The sequence below is a fragment of the Rousettus aegyptiacus genome, unplaced genomic scaffold (assembly GCF_014176215.1).
Source record: "Rousettus aegyptiacus isolate mRouAeg1 unplaced genomic scaffold, mRouAeg1.p scaffold_m13_p_9, whole genome shotgun sequence".
Lineage (NCBI taxonomy): Eukaryota > Metazoa > Chordata > Mammalia > Chiroptera > Pteropodidae > Rousettus > Rousettus aegyptiacus.
In genome coordinates this window covers 35,526,198-35,539,724 of record NW_023416312.1, presented here as the reverse complement: position 1 = coordinate 35,539,724, position 13,527 = coordinate 35,526,198, and the positions used below count along the sequence as shown (strand labels likewise).

Genomic DNA, 13,527 nt, shown 5'->3' with positions numbered 1-13,527 from the left:
TAATGGCACAGAATAATAAATACATTTCTCCTGGAAAACCCAAGGTGGGGGGGTGCCCTAGTAAGCTGAAAACTAGTTTTGAAGATTGTGTTTTATCTTAAAAGGTTATTCAAATTTTACATTTTTCTCTTTAATAAAATCGTTTTTAAAATATAAAATATTTTAAATTATTTGCTGTCAAATTATTTACTATAGATTCCAGGAAGATAGACTGTATTTCACTCAAGGATATGCATACTCCAGTTTCAGAAGCATGGCTAAACAAAAGAGCCATTGTACATTCTTTTTTTCTATTATAGAATGTAAAGCTCTTTTTATAGTTGACACACAATATTATACTAGTTTCAGGTGTACAATACAAATACTGTATTACTGCATGTTATTAAGAATTTCAGAAACATGATAAAAACGTGTTTATGAAAAGATTACTCTTGAAGTTTGTGTGCAAGGATAATTGGAGGCAGTGAAAAGAGATAGGAGATAGGACAACTCAAAAATAAAACATATGAATGAAGGTGAGGCCCAGGAAAGGAGCACACCGATGCTTACCTGATCCAGCATTTTTGCCATCTCCTCCAATGAGTGGGACTGTAATAGCTGCAGGGTTCCCATCTGCAGGCAAAGTGGTATACACCATGGGCAATGACTGCACCACTACTGGGATGGTCTTCAGGCCACCCATCTTATTTGGCAGACTGACTGAGGGGATAGTGTGAATCAAATGTAAGATCTGCTGGCCACCAGTGCCCTGAGAGGAGGCCAGGATAGAGCCTGGAGTCAGAACGGTAGGGATGTTTGCTAAAGTGCCTGCATCAGATGTTGACATGGACACTATAGGAGTCTGGGGAGTGGGCTGTGGCTTGGGAGGACGTATTGGAGCTTGAAGCATGCTGGCAGGCTGAAGAGGAGCCTTGGGCTTATGAAAAGAGAGGTCAACTGGTTCCACCTGGGGAAGACTGAAGTCATTAGCCAGTAGTTCTTCTGGTGGCTCAATCTTGATGTCATTAAACAGTGATGGGTTCTCCATAGGGTTGGCATCAAGGAGTGGTGAAGATGTCATATTACCTTTGTCTGCTGTCTTTGGCGGATCTCTGATTTGAACAGGGATAGTGACCTAAAACAAACAAAAAAAAGAGATGCAAAATGGTCAGTATTCATGTGCTGAAGAAGAGACATGTGAGCAATAAAAGGAAAAAATCTCCAATCTCTTCTCATGGACAAAATATATAAAGAGTTGAAAGAAATAAAGCAGAAGTACACTAAGGATGATATAAGAAGGGAAAATTTACTGAGCACCAGTATTAGTCACTGTACCAGTCAATTGATACAAATTGTTTTATTTAATCATCTTTACAATAATTCTGCAAGATTAATTAAAGTCAGCACTTTCTATGTATCCATTATAAGTGCTAAGCCCAGTGAGGGCACACATGAATAAGGTATAGCCACAAAGTGCATACTAATATACTAAGTATAATGATAGAAACAATATGAGTAGCTTATATATCATATCATAAGTGAGTGGCAGACATATGAGAGAGGTGTTTTAGAAAAAAAAATGAGATGATTTATTCTGTCTAGACAGGATCAGAGAAGGCTTCAAAGAGGAACTAAATTTTAGAGGGTACTAGAGAATTAATAGCAGTTGTGCAGGCAGAGAAGGAGTAAGAAAGATAATCCTGTCTACAGAGACATAACAACAGATAATATGTTAGGAGATAATGATGCAGTACACTCAGTTGCATTACATGCAAAATTGAATTATGCAGCTCTTAAATTTAAAAAAAATATGAATTAAATGAAAACTTCGTAGGTAATATATAAAATAACATACAACTTCAACCTAATTAGAAACTTGCTAAGAATTCTGTGAATTCTTAGATCAAGGGTATTATGAACTATGTATTCCATTGTCAAGTAACACTCTGGACCTTGAAGATGACCTTGGAGATGCTGGTGCTACTTTAGCCAGTAAACAAGGGTCCATTCTCTATCAGGATTATATTTGAGTTATAGAAGTTTGATTTATGAGAAATGTCTAGGAATGCATCTCTTATACAAAATACAACTACCCTTTACTTTTGCATACTTGGAATATGAGGAAAGGTAGAGTTCAAGGAAAGGCTGGGTGATAAAATATAATTGTTTTATTTTAGGGGAGTGACATGGGAAGAGCTATTTCTGTGTGATTTAACTAGTTCCTCAATGAAGGATAACTTGAAGGAGGAATAAGACTGGATTCAGAGACCAAAAGGAAGCAAGAGGAAAAATTCAGTGAGACATTTATGAGGCAATTGGAGAAATTTGAATATTGATTGGACATTGGATGATATTAAGAAATTATTGTTAATATTTAAAGGTTAGATGATGATATAGTTATGATTTTTAAAAATTTAGGTGAGAGATAATAAAGTCCTGAATGCAGAGGATGATAAGGGTCAAGGAGAGACAGTGTTGTCTTATACTTGCTGCATTTAAAAAGCCCTCAAAGCATACTAGAAGTGCATAAGCACATCTCAAGAACCATCCATGCTTTATCTACAGAATTGAGCCAGAATGATATCTGCTGTCTCCCTCTGCTATGCTATGACACTCTTGTTTTTTTTTTTAAATTTACCATTCACCACCACAACTCAAGCCTTGTTTGTGGTCCAAATATTGCTTCAATTTGCTCCTCTAAGACATGACTCCTGTGATTTGTACCACTGTTTCATGTACTTCTAAAGTAATCCATCCCTTATGGGTGAATCCACACCATCCAGGTAAGGGGACAGTAGAATTCTGTTGGTGAAAGGAATGGGGGAGGAGAGAAAGAGGAAGCTGTCAAAGATGGTTCTGCTGAACTTAAAAACTACTTGTCCTCTGAATCTCCTAAATGAACTTAAGCTCCTTTTTTCCCTTCATTTCCCATTTATCTCTTTATCTAGCTAGTATTCTACCCAGATTAAAGGGGAAGAATCCTAGGACTCTCTAAGGAAAAATAGGAAGAAGTATTCCTTTCTAGTCTCTCTATCATGGCTGTCAATAAAATTGAGAAATAAAGTTACAACAGAAATCATAAGAGGTGAAATGTAATATTACTCTCTATAAAAATATAGATCGTGAGTACAGATGTAGAAATAAACACTAAGTCTATCAAAATACATTAAGGAAGAATCTATTTAACTATTTAGGGACTTTTTGGACTCTGTGTTTTAGGCCCAGAAACATAAGGCAGATGAAGATCTGAATTCTAAACATAAAATCTAAATATAAAATGGAGACTACTTTATCAACCTTACTGTCTTTTGTTAAACAGTTGCCATCTCTGATACCTTAAGTGTTGCCTAGAATGCTATTAGTTCAAGTCCTTGTGCTTAGCTAAAATTTGATATACGGTTGTTCATTATATTGAAAAAGTATTATTCAGGAAAATCCCAAATGGAAACTGAATGATGAAAAATAGAAAAATCAAAAAACAGTCTACAGCCATGCCACCTTGAACAAGCCCGATGTCTGATCTCAGAAGCTAAGCAGGGTCAGGTCTGGTTAGTACTTGAATGGGAGACCACCTAGGAATACCAGGTGCTGTAGGCATAAATAATAATAATAATAATAATAATAATAATAATAATAATAAAATTGAAGAACATGTAGACTATTCTTATTGCCTTGATAAGATATTGGAGGTCCCTGCTTCAGCAAGTGATCATAGGTTGTCCTTCTGTAGACTAAACCTACCCTGTGGTCTATAAATATCTCACAAAAAACTTATCAAGCAATAGGGCTTTAATAATTTCTCCTCTTCTGCCGTCATCACAAGACTTTCAAAGAAATGTTAGACCAGTTGTTTAAGATTTATTATTTTAATAAAACATCTTTTTTATTAATTTATTTTTAATTAGAGTTGACATATAATATTAAATTAGTTTCAGGTGTACAACATAGTAAGGAGACGCTTATATACTTTATGAAGTGATCACCCCAATAAGTCTAGTAACCATTGGACAATATATGTAGTTATTAAATGTTACTGACTTTATTTCTTATGCTGTACTTTATATCCCTGTGACTATTTTTATAACTGGCAATTTGTACATCTTAAACCTTTCTCTATTTTAACCCATTCCTCAAATTCCTCCCTTCTGGTAATCAAAACATGCTCTATCTCTGAGAGTTTGTTTCTATTTTGTTCATTGATTTTGTTTATTTTTTATTTTGATTTTTCTAAGATCCTAAGGTTTTTAATGGTACTGAAATTTTTTTTTCAAGTTTATTGGGGATATCATTGGTTAATATAATTATATAATTATCAGGTGTTTATTATAATTTGATATCAGTGTATTCTATTGTGTTTTTACCACCCAAGGTCTAGTTTCCTTCAGCTATCGTATATTTGATCCCATTTACCCCATCAACATCCCCTCTCCTCCCCATCCCACTACCCTCTGGTAAACACTAGTTCATTGACCATGTCCATGAGTCTCTCTTTATTTGTCCTGTTCATCTCTGGTGTTTAGGTTTATATCCAACACGTAAGTGATATCATGTGATTTTCAGCTATTTCTGTCTGGCTTATTTTGCTTAGCATGATTATCTCGAGTTCCACCCATGTTGTAGCAAATAGCAGTATTTCATCTCTTCTTTTTTTAAAAAAATTAAGTTTATTGGGGTAACATTGGTTAACACAATTATATAATTTTAAGGTGTACATTATTATTTCACATCTGCATCTTCTATTGTGTGTTTACAACCCAAAGTCCAGTTTTCTTCAGCTATCATATATTTGATCCCCTTTACCAACTTCAACCTCCTCCTACCCCCCTATATTTGACCCCTTATAACCGTCTAACTATTCCTTCCTCCCCTACACCCCTCCCGCTGGTAACCACTAGTCTATTGTTCATGCCCATGAGTCTCTGTTTGTATTCCCTGCTCATTTGTTGCTTTTAGGTTTATATCCCACATATATCATGTGATTTTCAACTTTTTCTGTCAGGCTTATTTCACTAAGCATGATCATCTCGAGGTTCATCTATGTTGTCACAAATGGCAGTATTTCTTCTCTTCTTATAGCTGAGTAACATTCCATTGAATATATGTACCACAACTTCTTTAGCCAATCACCTATCGTAGGACAGTTTGGTTGCTTCCATGTCCTGGCTACTGTGAATAATGCTGCTATGAACATCGGTGTGCAAATATCTTTTCGGATATGAGTTTTCAAGTCTTTGGGGTAAATACCCAGTAGAGGGATTGCTGGATCATATGGTAGATCAATTCTTAGTGTTTTGAGGAAACTCCATACTGTTTTCCATAGTGGCTGTACCAATTTGCTGTCCCACCAGCAGTGTATGAGGGTTCCCTTTCCTCTACATCCTCTCCAACATTTGTTAATACTTGTCCTGTTGATTATAGCTATTTTAACAGGTGTGAGATGGTATCTCATTGTGAATTTGATTTGCATTTCCATAATAGGTAGCAATGTTGAGCATTTTTTCAAATATTTGTTGGTCATTTGTATGTCCTCTAGGGAGAAGTGTCTGTTCAGGTTCTCTGCCCATTTTTTGATTTTTTGTCATTATTGAGTCATATGAGTTCTTTGTATATTTTGGAGATGAGGCCCTTATCAGAGGCGTTGCTTGCAAATATATTTTCCCATTTGGATGGTTGTCTCTTTACGTTGTTGAAAAATTTTTTTGCTGAGCAGAAGGTTTGTAATTTGATGTAGTCCCATTCACTTATTTTTGCTTTTACTTCCCTTGCCTTTGAGGTCAAATTCATAAATTCCTCTTTAAGTCCAAGGTCCTTGAGTTTAATTCCTATGTTTTCTTCTATGCATTTTATTGTTTCAGGTCTTATATTCAGGTCCTTAATCCATTTTGAGTTAATTTTGGTGTCTGGTGATAGACAACAGTCTAGTTTCATTCTTTTGCAGGTGACTTTCCAGTTTTCCCCTACCATTTATTGAAGAGGCTTTCCTTTCTCCACTGTATGTTTTTGGCTTTTTTTTTTGTTGAAAATTTTTTGCCCATATAAATATGAGTTTACTACTGGACTCTCGATTCTGTTTGACTGGTCTCTGAGTCTGTTTTGCTGCCAGTGCCATGCTGTTTTGATTACTATTGCTTTGTAGTATAATTTGAAGTCAGACAGAGTGATTCCTCCAGCCTCGTTCTTGTTTCTCAGGATGACTTTGGCAATGCAGGATTTTTTGTGCGGCCATACAAATCTGATGATTTTTTGTTCTATTTCTTTAAAAAATGCTAATGGGCTTTTGATGGGAATTACATTAAATTTGTATAATGCTTTAGGTAATATGGTCATTTTAACTATGTTGGTTCTTCCTATCCAAAAACATGGAATATCTTTCCATTTCTTTGTATCTTCTTCGATTTCTTTTAATAAGGTCTTGTAGTTTTTATTATATAGGACCTTCACATGTTTCATTAAATTTATTCCTAGATATTATATTCTTTTTGGCACAATTGCAAAAAAAAATTATTTTTTCCATTTCTTTTTCTGACATGTCATTATTAGAGTATAGGAACACTATGGATTTCTGAACGTTGATTTTGTATCCAGATACTTTACTGTATTTGTTTCTTGTTTCTAGCAGTGTTCCTGTGGAGTCTTTAGGGTTTCCTATATAGAGAATAATGTCATCCATAAATAGTGACAGTTTGACTTCTTTATTTCCTATATAGATGTCTTTTATATCTTTCTATTGTCTGATTGCACTTGCTAAGACCTCCAATGTTATACTGAATAATAGTGGCAATAGTGGACAACTTTGCTTTGTTCCTGATCTTAGAGGGAAGGTTTTTGGTTTTTCACCATTAAGTATAATGTTGGCTGAGGGCTTGTCATATATGGCCTTTATTATGTTAAGACACATTCCTTTCTATACCGATTTTGTTAACTATTTTGATCAAAAATGGATGCTGTATCTTGTCGAAGGCTTTTTCTGCATCTATTGATATAATCATATGATTCTTATTTTTTAATTTGTTTATGTGGTGTATCACAATAATTGATTTGTGTATGTTGAACCGTCCCTGTACCCCTGTGACCAAGCTCACTCATTCGTGGTGTATAATCTTTCTAATAGGTTATTGTATTAGGTTTGCTAGTATCTTATTTAGGATTTTTGCATATGTGTTCATGAGAGATATTGGTCTGTAGTTTTCTGGTGTGTGTGTGTGTGTGTGTGTGTGTGTGTTATTTTTACCAGGTTTTGGTATCAAAGTAATATTGGCCTCATAAAATGATTTCGGAAGTATTGCCTCTTCTACAATATCTTGGAAGAGTTTGAGAATCGTCATTAAATCTTCTTTACATGTTTGGTAGAATTCATTGGGGAAATCATCTTGTCCTGGACCTTTAATTTTGGTAGTTTTTAAATGATTGTTTCAATTTCCATACTGCTGATTGGTATATTTAGATTTTCTAGTTCTTCTTGATTCAGTCTAGGAATATTGTATTTTTCTAAGTACTGATCCATTTCTTCTAGGTAATTAAATTTGGAATTATATACTTTTTGATAGTATTCTTGCATGATCATTTGTATTTCTGTGATATCATTCATAATTTCCCCTCTTTCACCCCTGATTTCGTTTGTGTCCTTTCTATTTTTTCTATAGTGAGTCTAGCCAGGGGATTGTCAATTTTACTAACATTCTCAAAGAAAGAGCTCTTTGTTGCACTTATTTTTTCTATTGTTTTTTGTTTGTTTTCATTTACATTTATTTCTGCTGTAATTTTGATTATTTGTTTCCTTCTGCTGACTTTAGGCTTCATTTGTTCTTCCTTTTCTAGTTTTTTTAAGATGAAGCAGTAGGTTTTTTATTTGGGCTCATTCTTGTTTTTGGAGATAGGGCTGTAATGATATAAACTTTCCTCTTAGGACCACTTTTCCCGTGTCTCAAAAGGTTTGATATGTTGTACTATCATTATCATTTGTTTCTATGTCTCTCTCGATCTCTCTTTTTAGTTCTTCTCTTATCCAGTTATTCTTCTGTACCATGTTTTTAAATCTCCATGTGTTTGTGTTTCTTCCTGATTTCTTTTTGCAGTTGATCTCTAGTTTCATTTCTCTAGATTAGAGAATATCAACCCTCTTATATTTATTGAGGCTATCTCTGTGTCCCAGTATGTGGTCGATTCTTGAGAATTGTCCATGTGCACTAGAGAACAATGTATAAGCAGCTGTTTTGGGATGGAAGGCTCTGTATATGTCAATTATGTCCAGGTGGTCTAATGTATCATTTAAGGATGTTATTTCCTTATTGATTTTCTGTTTGGATGATCTGACCATATTTGACAGTGGGGTATTTAGGTCCCGTACTATGATAGTGTTTTGATCTGTTTCTCCCTTTAGTTCTGTTAGTAATTGCTTTACATATTTTGGGGCTCCCTGATTGGGAGCATAGCTATTAAAAATTGTTATGTCTTCTTCGCACATGATTCTCTTATCATTATGAAGGGTCCCTCAGTATCTTTACCTTTTATAGTTCGAAGCCTATTTCATCTGATATTAGTACCATACTCCCGCTTTTCTCAGAATGCCATTTGCTTGAAATATCATTTTCTACTCTTTTGCTTTGAGTCTATATTTGTCTTTGGAACTCTGATGTGTCTCCTGGAGGCAGCATATGGTTGAGTTTTGTTTTTTGATCCATTCTGCAACTCTGTATCTTTTTTCTTGGCTAGTTAAGTCCATTTACATTTAGAGTGATTATTGAAATATTATGTCTTTTTATAGCCAATGTATCTTTTGATTTCTGGTAGCTCGGTGTTTCCATCACTTCCTTGTCCTTATGTTTTTGTTTTCTTTATTTTGTTTGGCTTTTGTGAGTTTTGGCTCTGGTTCTTGTTGTTTTTTGTTATGTACTTTAGTTCTGAACTTTGGTGTGTGGGTACCATTACCAATATGAAAAGGGTAGTTATGTATATACAGCCATCCATTTTTTTTCTGCACATGCTTTATCTCCATTCCCCATTGCAAATTTTGATCTTTGAATCCTCCCCTTTTCAATCATTGTTATTTAAATTTGTCCTTATGTATGCTGAATGTTCAATACTATCTTGTTATAACAATTCTCTTCTTATTATTTAAGGTTATAATGCCCTGTTCTTAGTAAGGGTAGCACTCTTCTGCTTCTATTTGCCTAATAGTCACTTTACTCCTAATTATGTTTTTTTTTCATTTTGTTTTAGGTGAGCTGACTCCTTTCAGTATTTCCTGTAGTGCAGGCCTCATAGGGGAGAATTCCCTCAATTTTTGGACGTCTGGAAAGTTCTTCATTTCTCCTTCTTATCTAAAGGACAGCTTAGCTGGATATATTATTCTAGGTTGATAGTTCCTTTCACTTAATAGTTTAAATATTTCATTCCATTCCTTTATGGCTTGTAAGTCTGAGGATAACCTAATGGGTTTTCCCTTATAAGTTACTGTTTTCTTTTCTCTGTCTGCCCTGAGAATTCTGTCTTTGTCATTGATTTTTGATAACTTTAATACAATATGTCTTGGTGAAGGCCTTTTTGGGTTGAGATAATTAGGTGTTCTGCTGACTTTTTGAATTCCAAGCTCCAGCTCATTCCTTAGATTTGGGAAATGCTCATCCACTATTTGTCTGAGAATGCTTTCTAGTTCCTGTTCCTTTTCCTCACCTTCAGTAATACCCATTATTCTTATGTTTCCTCTCCTGATGGCATCAGTTTTAACAGTTTTTTGGTGGAATCTTTAGGGTTCTCTCTATATAGTATCATGTCATCGGCAAATAACGAGAGTTTTACTTCTTTACACTTTTTATTCCTTTTATTTTTATTCTTTGTCTGAATGCTGTGGCTAGGACTTCCAATACTATGCTGAATATAAGTGGTGAAAGTAGACATCCTTGTCTTGTTCCTAAGGAAAACGCTTTTAGCTTTTTACCTTTGAATATGATGTTAGCTGTGGGTTTGTCATGTATCGCCTTTATTATGTTGAGGTATATTCCCTCTATTCTTTCTCACTTTGCTGATTGTTTGTATAATAAATGGAGGTTGGATTTTGTTAAATGTTTTTCTGCATCATTATAATCATATGATTTTTACCCTTCATTTTGTTGAAGTAATGTATCACGTTAATTGATTTGTGGATATCATTTCAACCTTGCATCCCAGAAACAAATATCACTTGATCATGGTGTATGATCATTTTTAATGTATTGCTGAATTTGGTTTGAAAATATTTGTTGAGAATTTTTGCATCTATGATCATCACAAATATTGGCTTGTAATTTTCAGTTTTTTTAATGTCTTGGTCTGGTTTTAGTATCAGGTTAATGCTGGTCATAAAATGAGTTTGGCAACTTTCCCTCCTCTTCAATTTTCTTTGAATAGTTTGAGAAGGTTAGTTATTAATTCTTCTTTTAATATTTGGTAAAATTCACCTATTATGCAATCTGGTCCAATGATTTTTTTATTGAAAGTTTTTTGATTACTGATTTGTGTTTCTTCCAGATTTAGTCTTGGAATGTTATATGTTTCTAGAAATTTATCTATTTCTTTCAGATTGTCCAATTTGTTGCCATATAATTTGTTGTTCATAGTATTTCTCATAATCCTTTGTATATCTGTGATGTTGGTCGTCAATTCTCCTTTTACATATCTGTTTTTATTTATTTGCTCCCTCTCTTTTTATCTTAATGAATTGAGCTAAACGTTTATTAATTACATTTATGATTTAAAAGAAACAGCTCTTGGTTTCATTGATCTTTTGTATTGCCTTTTTCTGGTGTGTTATGTTATTTATTTCCTCTCTGATCTTTATTGTTTCCTTTGTTCTTCTTTCCTTTAGATGTAAAGCTAAATTGTTTATTTGAGATTTTTCTTGTTTCTAGAGGTAGGCCTGTATTACTATGAATTTCCCTCTTATGGCTGCTTTGAGTGTTTCCATAGATTTTGGGTCACTGTATTTTCATTTACTTTCATTTTAAGGTATCTTTGGCTTTCTTCCTTTATCCTTGCATTAATCCAGTCATTGTTTAGTACCACATGTTTTTAGTCTTCATGTATTTTGTGTGTTTTTTAGGTTTTTTGTGTGTAATGGATTTATAGTTTCATACCATTCTGATCAGAGAAGATGCTTGATACAGTTTCAATTTTCTTAAATTTACTAATACTTGTGTTGTGTCCTAATATATAGTCTCTACTGAAAAATATTTCAGGTGCACTTAAAAAATGCTTAGTCTTCTGCTTTTAGTAAAATGTTAAAAAAATATCTATTAACTCTATCTTGTCTAATGTGTCATTTAGGCCTCTGTTTCCTTGTTGATTTTCTGTCTGGACAACCTATCCATTCATGTCAATGGAGTGTTAGTGTCCCCAACTACTGTTGTAATACTCTCAATCTCCCCCTTTATGTCTGTCTATATTTGCTTCATACATTTCAGGTGCTCCTTAATTGGGTGTGTTGCTGTTATATCATCTTGTTGGACTGATCTCTTTAGCATTATAAAATTTCTTTCTTTGTCTCTTGTTAAAGCACTTGCTTTAAATTTTATTTTTTTTTTGATATTGGTATTGCTACCCCAGTTTTTTTTCTCATTTCCAGTTCCATGAAATATCTTTTACCATACCTTTACTTTCAGTTTGTGTGTCTTTTGATCTAAAGTACATCTCTTGTAGGCAGCATATGTACGGGTCAAGTTGTTTTTTTAATCTATTCAGCCACCATTTCTCTCTTAATTGAAACATTTAATCCATTTACATTGAAAATAATTATTGATAGATATGTAGTTGTTGCCATATTATTGTTTTCTGATTGTTTTTGTAGTTCTCTGTTCCTTTTTTGTTCTCTTGTTCTCTTCTTTTGCACGTTGATGACTCTCCACAGAGTTGTATTTGGATTCTTTTCTCTTCATTTTTTTTTTGTGTATCTCTCGTAGGTTTTTGGTTTGTGGTTACCATGTCTTTCACATATATGAAGCTATGTTTATAGCAGTCTATTTTAAGTTTATGGTTGCTTAAGTTTGCACACATTCTAAAATCACTACATTTTTTGTTCACCCCCTCTACGTTTGTTTTGTTCATTATTTTTTTACTTCTATTGTGTGTTTATGTGTATTCCTTTATCGTTGTAATTGCACAATAGTCCTACTTTTGCTTTTTAATGTTTGCAGTAGCTGTATAGTTGGTTGATCCATGCTTTCACTGTTTACATTTGTCAGTGAGAATTTTTTCTTATATTTTCTTATTCATATTTTGTCCTTTTCTACTTAGTCTTTTTAACATTTCTTTTTCTAAAATAATTTACTTTTTAATAACAATTGATATACAATATTATATTAGTTTCAGGTGAACAACGTAGGAATTAGACATTTACACAACTTATGAAATTATCATCCCAATAAATCTAATACCCATCTGACACCATACATAGTTATTACAATATTATTGACTACATTCCCTATACTATACAATGTCATGACTATTTTATAATTACCAATTGTACTTCTCAATCCCTTACCCTTTTCATCACCTCCCAACTTCCCTCCCACCTAGCAACCATAAAAATGTTCTCTGTACCTATGAGCTTGTTTCTGTTTTGTTGTTGCTGATTTATTTTGTTCTTTAGATTTCCCGTGTAAGTGAAATTATATGGATTTGTCTTTTTCTATCATATTCCACTCAGCACAATACACTCTGTGTCCATCTGTGTTGTTGCAAATAGCAAGATTTCATTTTTTGTGTGTGGCTGAGTAATATTCTGTTGTAAATATGTACTACTTCTTCTTTATCCATTCATCTATTGATGGACACTTAGGTTGCTTCCATATTTTGGCTATTGCAAATAATTATGCAATAAACATATGTATGCATATGATCCTTTCAAATAGTGTTTTAGGTTTCTTCCGATAAATTCCCAGACAAGAGATTACTGGGTCCTTCTTTATCTCTTGTTATAACTTTTGTTTTAAAGTTTCTTTAGTCTGGTATAAGTATTGCTACAACACCTTTTTATTTTTTTAATTTCCATTTTCATGAAATGATTTTTTTCTATGCCTTTTGGCCTATGCATATCTCTAGAACTGAAGTGGATCTCTTGTAGGCAGCATATGTAAAGGTCTTGTACAGTTGTGTAGGGGTTGACTCTAGAGAGCAGAATTCACTTTAGCATGGCTCCGGCACTTGCCAACTCTGCCTTTCATGTATGTCTTTTGTGGGTGTTTGGGTGGTACTCTAGTGTCATGTGAAGCTAGCCACCTAGTATGTTGTTTCTGGGGCCACTTGGGAGGGTCTCTGCTGCAAGCCATTTCAGCCACTGCCTATGCCCTACCTGGGGTCACTTGGTATGTGCTAAAATGTTATCTTCAGATGTTCGTTACTTCTGCTGGGCTTGGAGGCATATAGGAGAGGCTAAGCTATGATCCAAGGCTGGCTGCCACTAGTGCCAGACTCAGGGCTACTTAGAAAGATATACAGCACGTGCCAAGGCTAGCAGCTGTTTGTTTGCAGTTGGTGAGCCTTTGAGAGATTTTAGGAAAGTCTGCAACATGAGCC

At 34.2% G+C, this 13,527-nt stretch overlaps 1 protein-coding gene and 1 pseudogene across 20 annotated transcripts in view; one reads left to right on the top strand and one right to left on the bottom strand.

The window, feature by feature from the left end:
* Positions 1-13,527, bottom strand: part of KLF8 (Kruppel like factor 8) — a 220,370-nt gene that overhangs the window by 22,757 nt on the left and 184,086 nt on the right. For 18 of the 20 annotated variants that reach the window (XM_036227281.1, XM_036227277.1, XM_036227276.1 and 15 more), the window contains one exon: positions 550-1,114. In XM_036227281.1, coding sequence (XP_036083174.1) covers positions 550-1,114 — 565 coding nt within the window. Of the gene's footprint in view, positions 1-549; positions 1,115-2,617; positions 3,467-13,527 lie in introns of those variants that run through there. The other 2 variants (XM_036227282.1, XM_016118425.2) reach the window with 2 other exon arrangements.
* Positions 3,461-3,576, top strand: LOC118608009 (annotated as a pseudogene).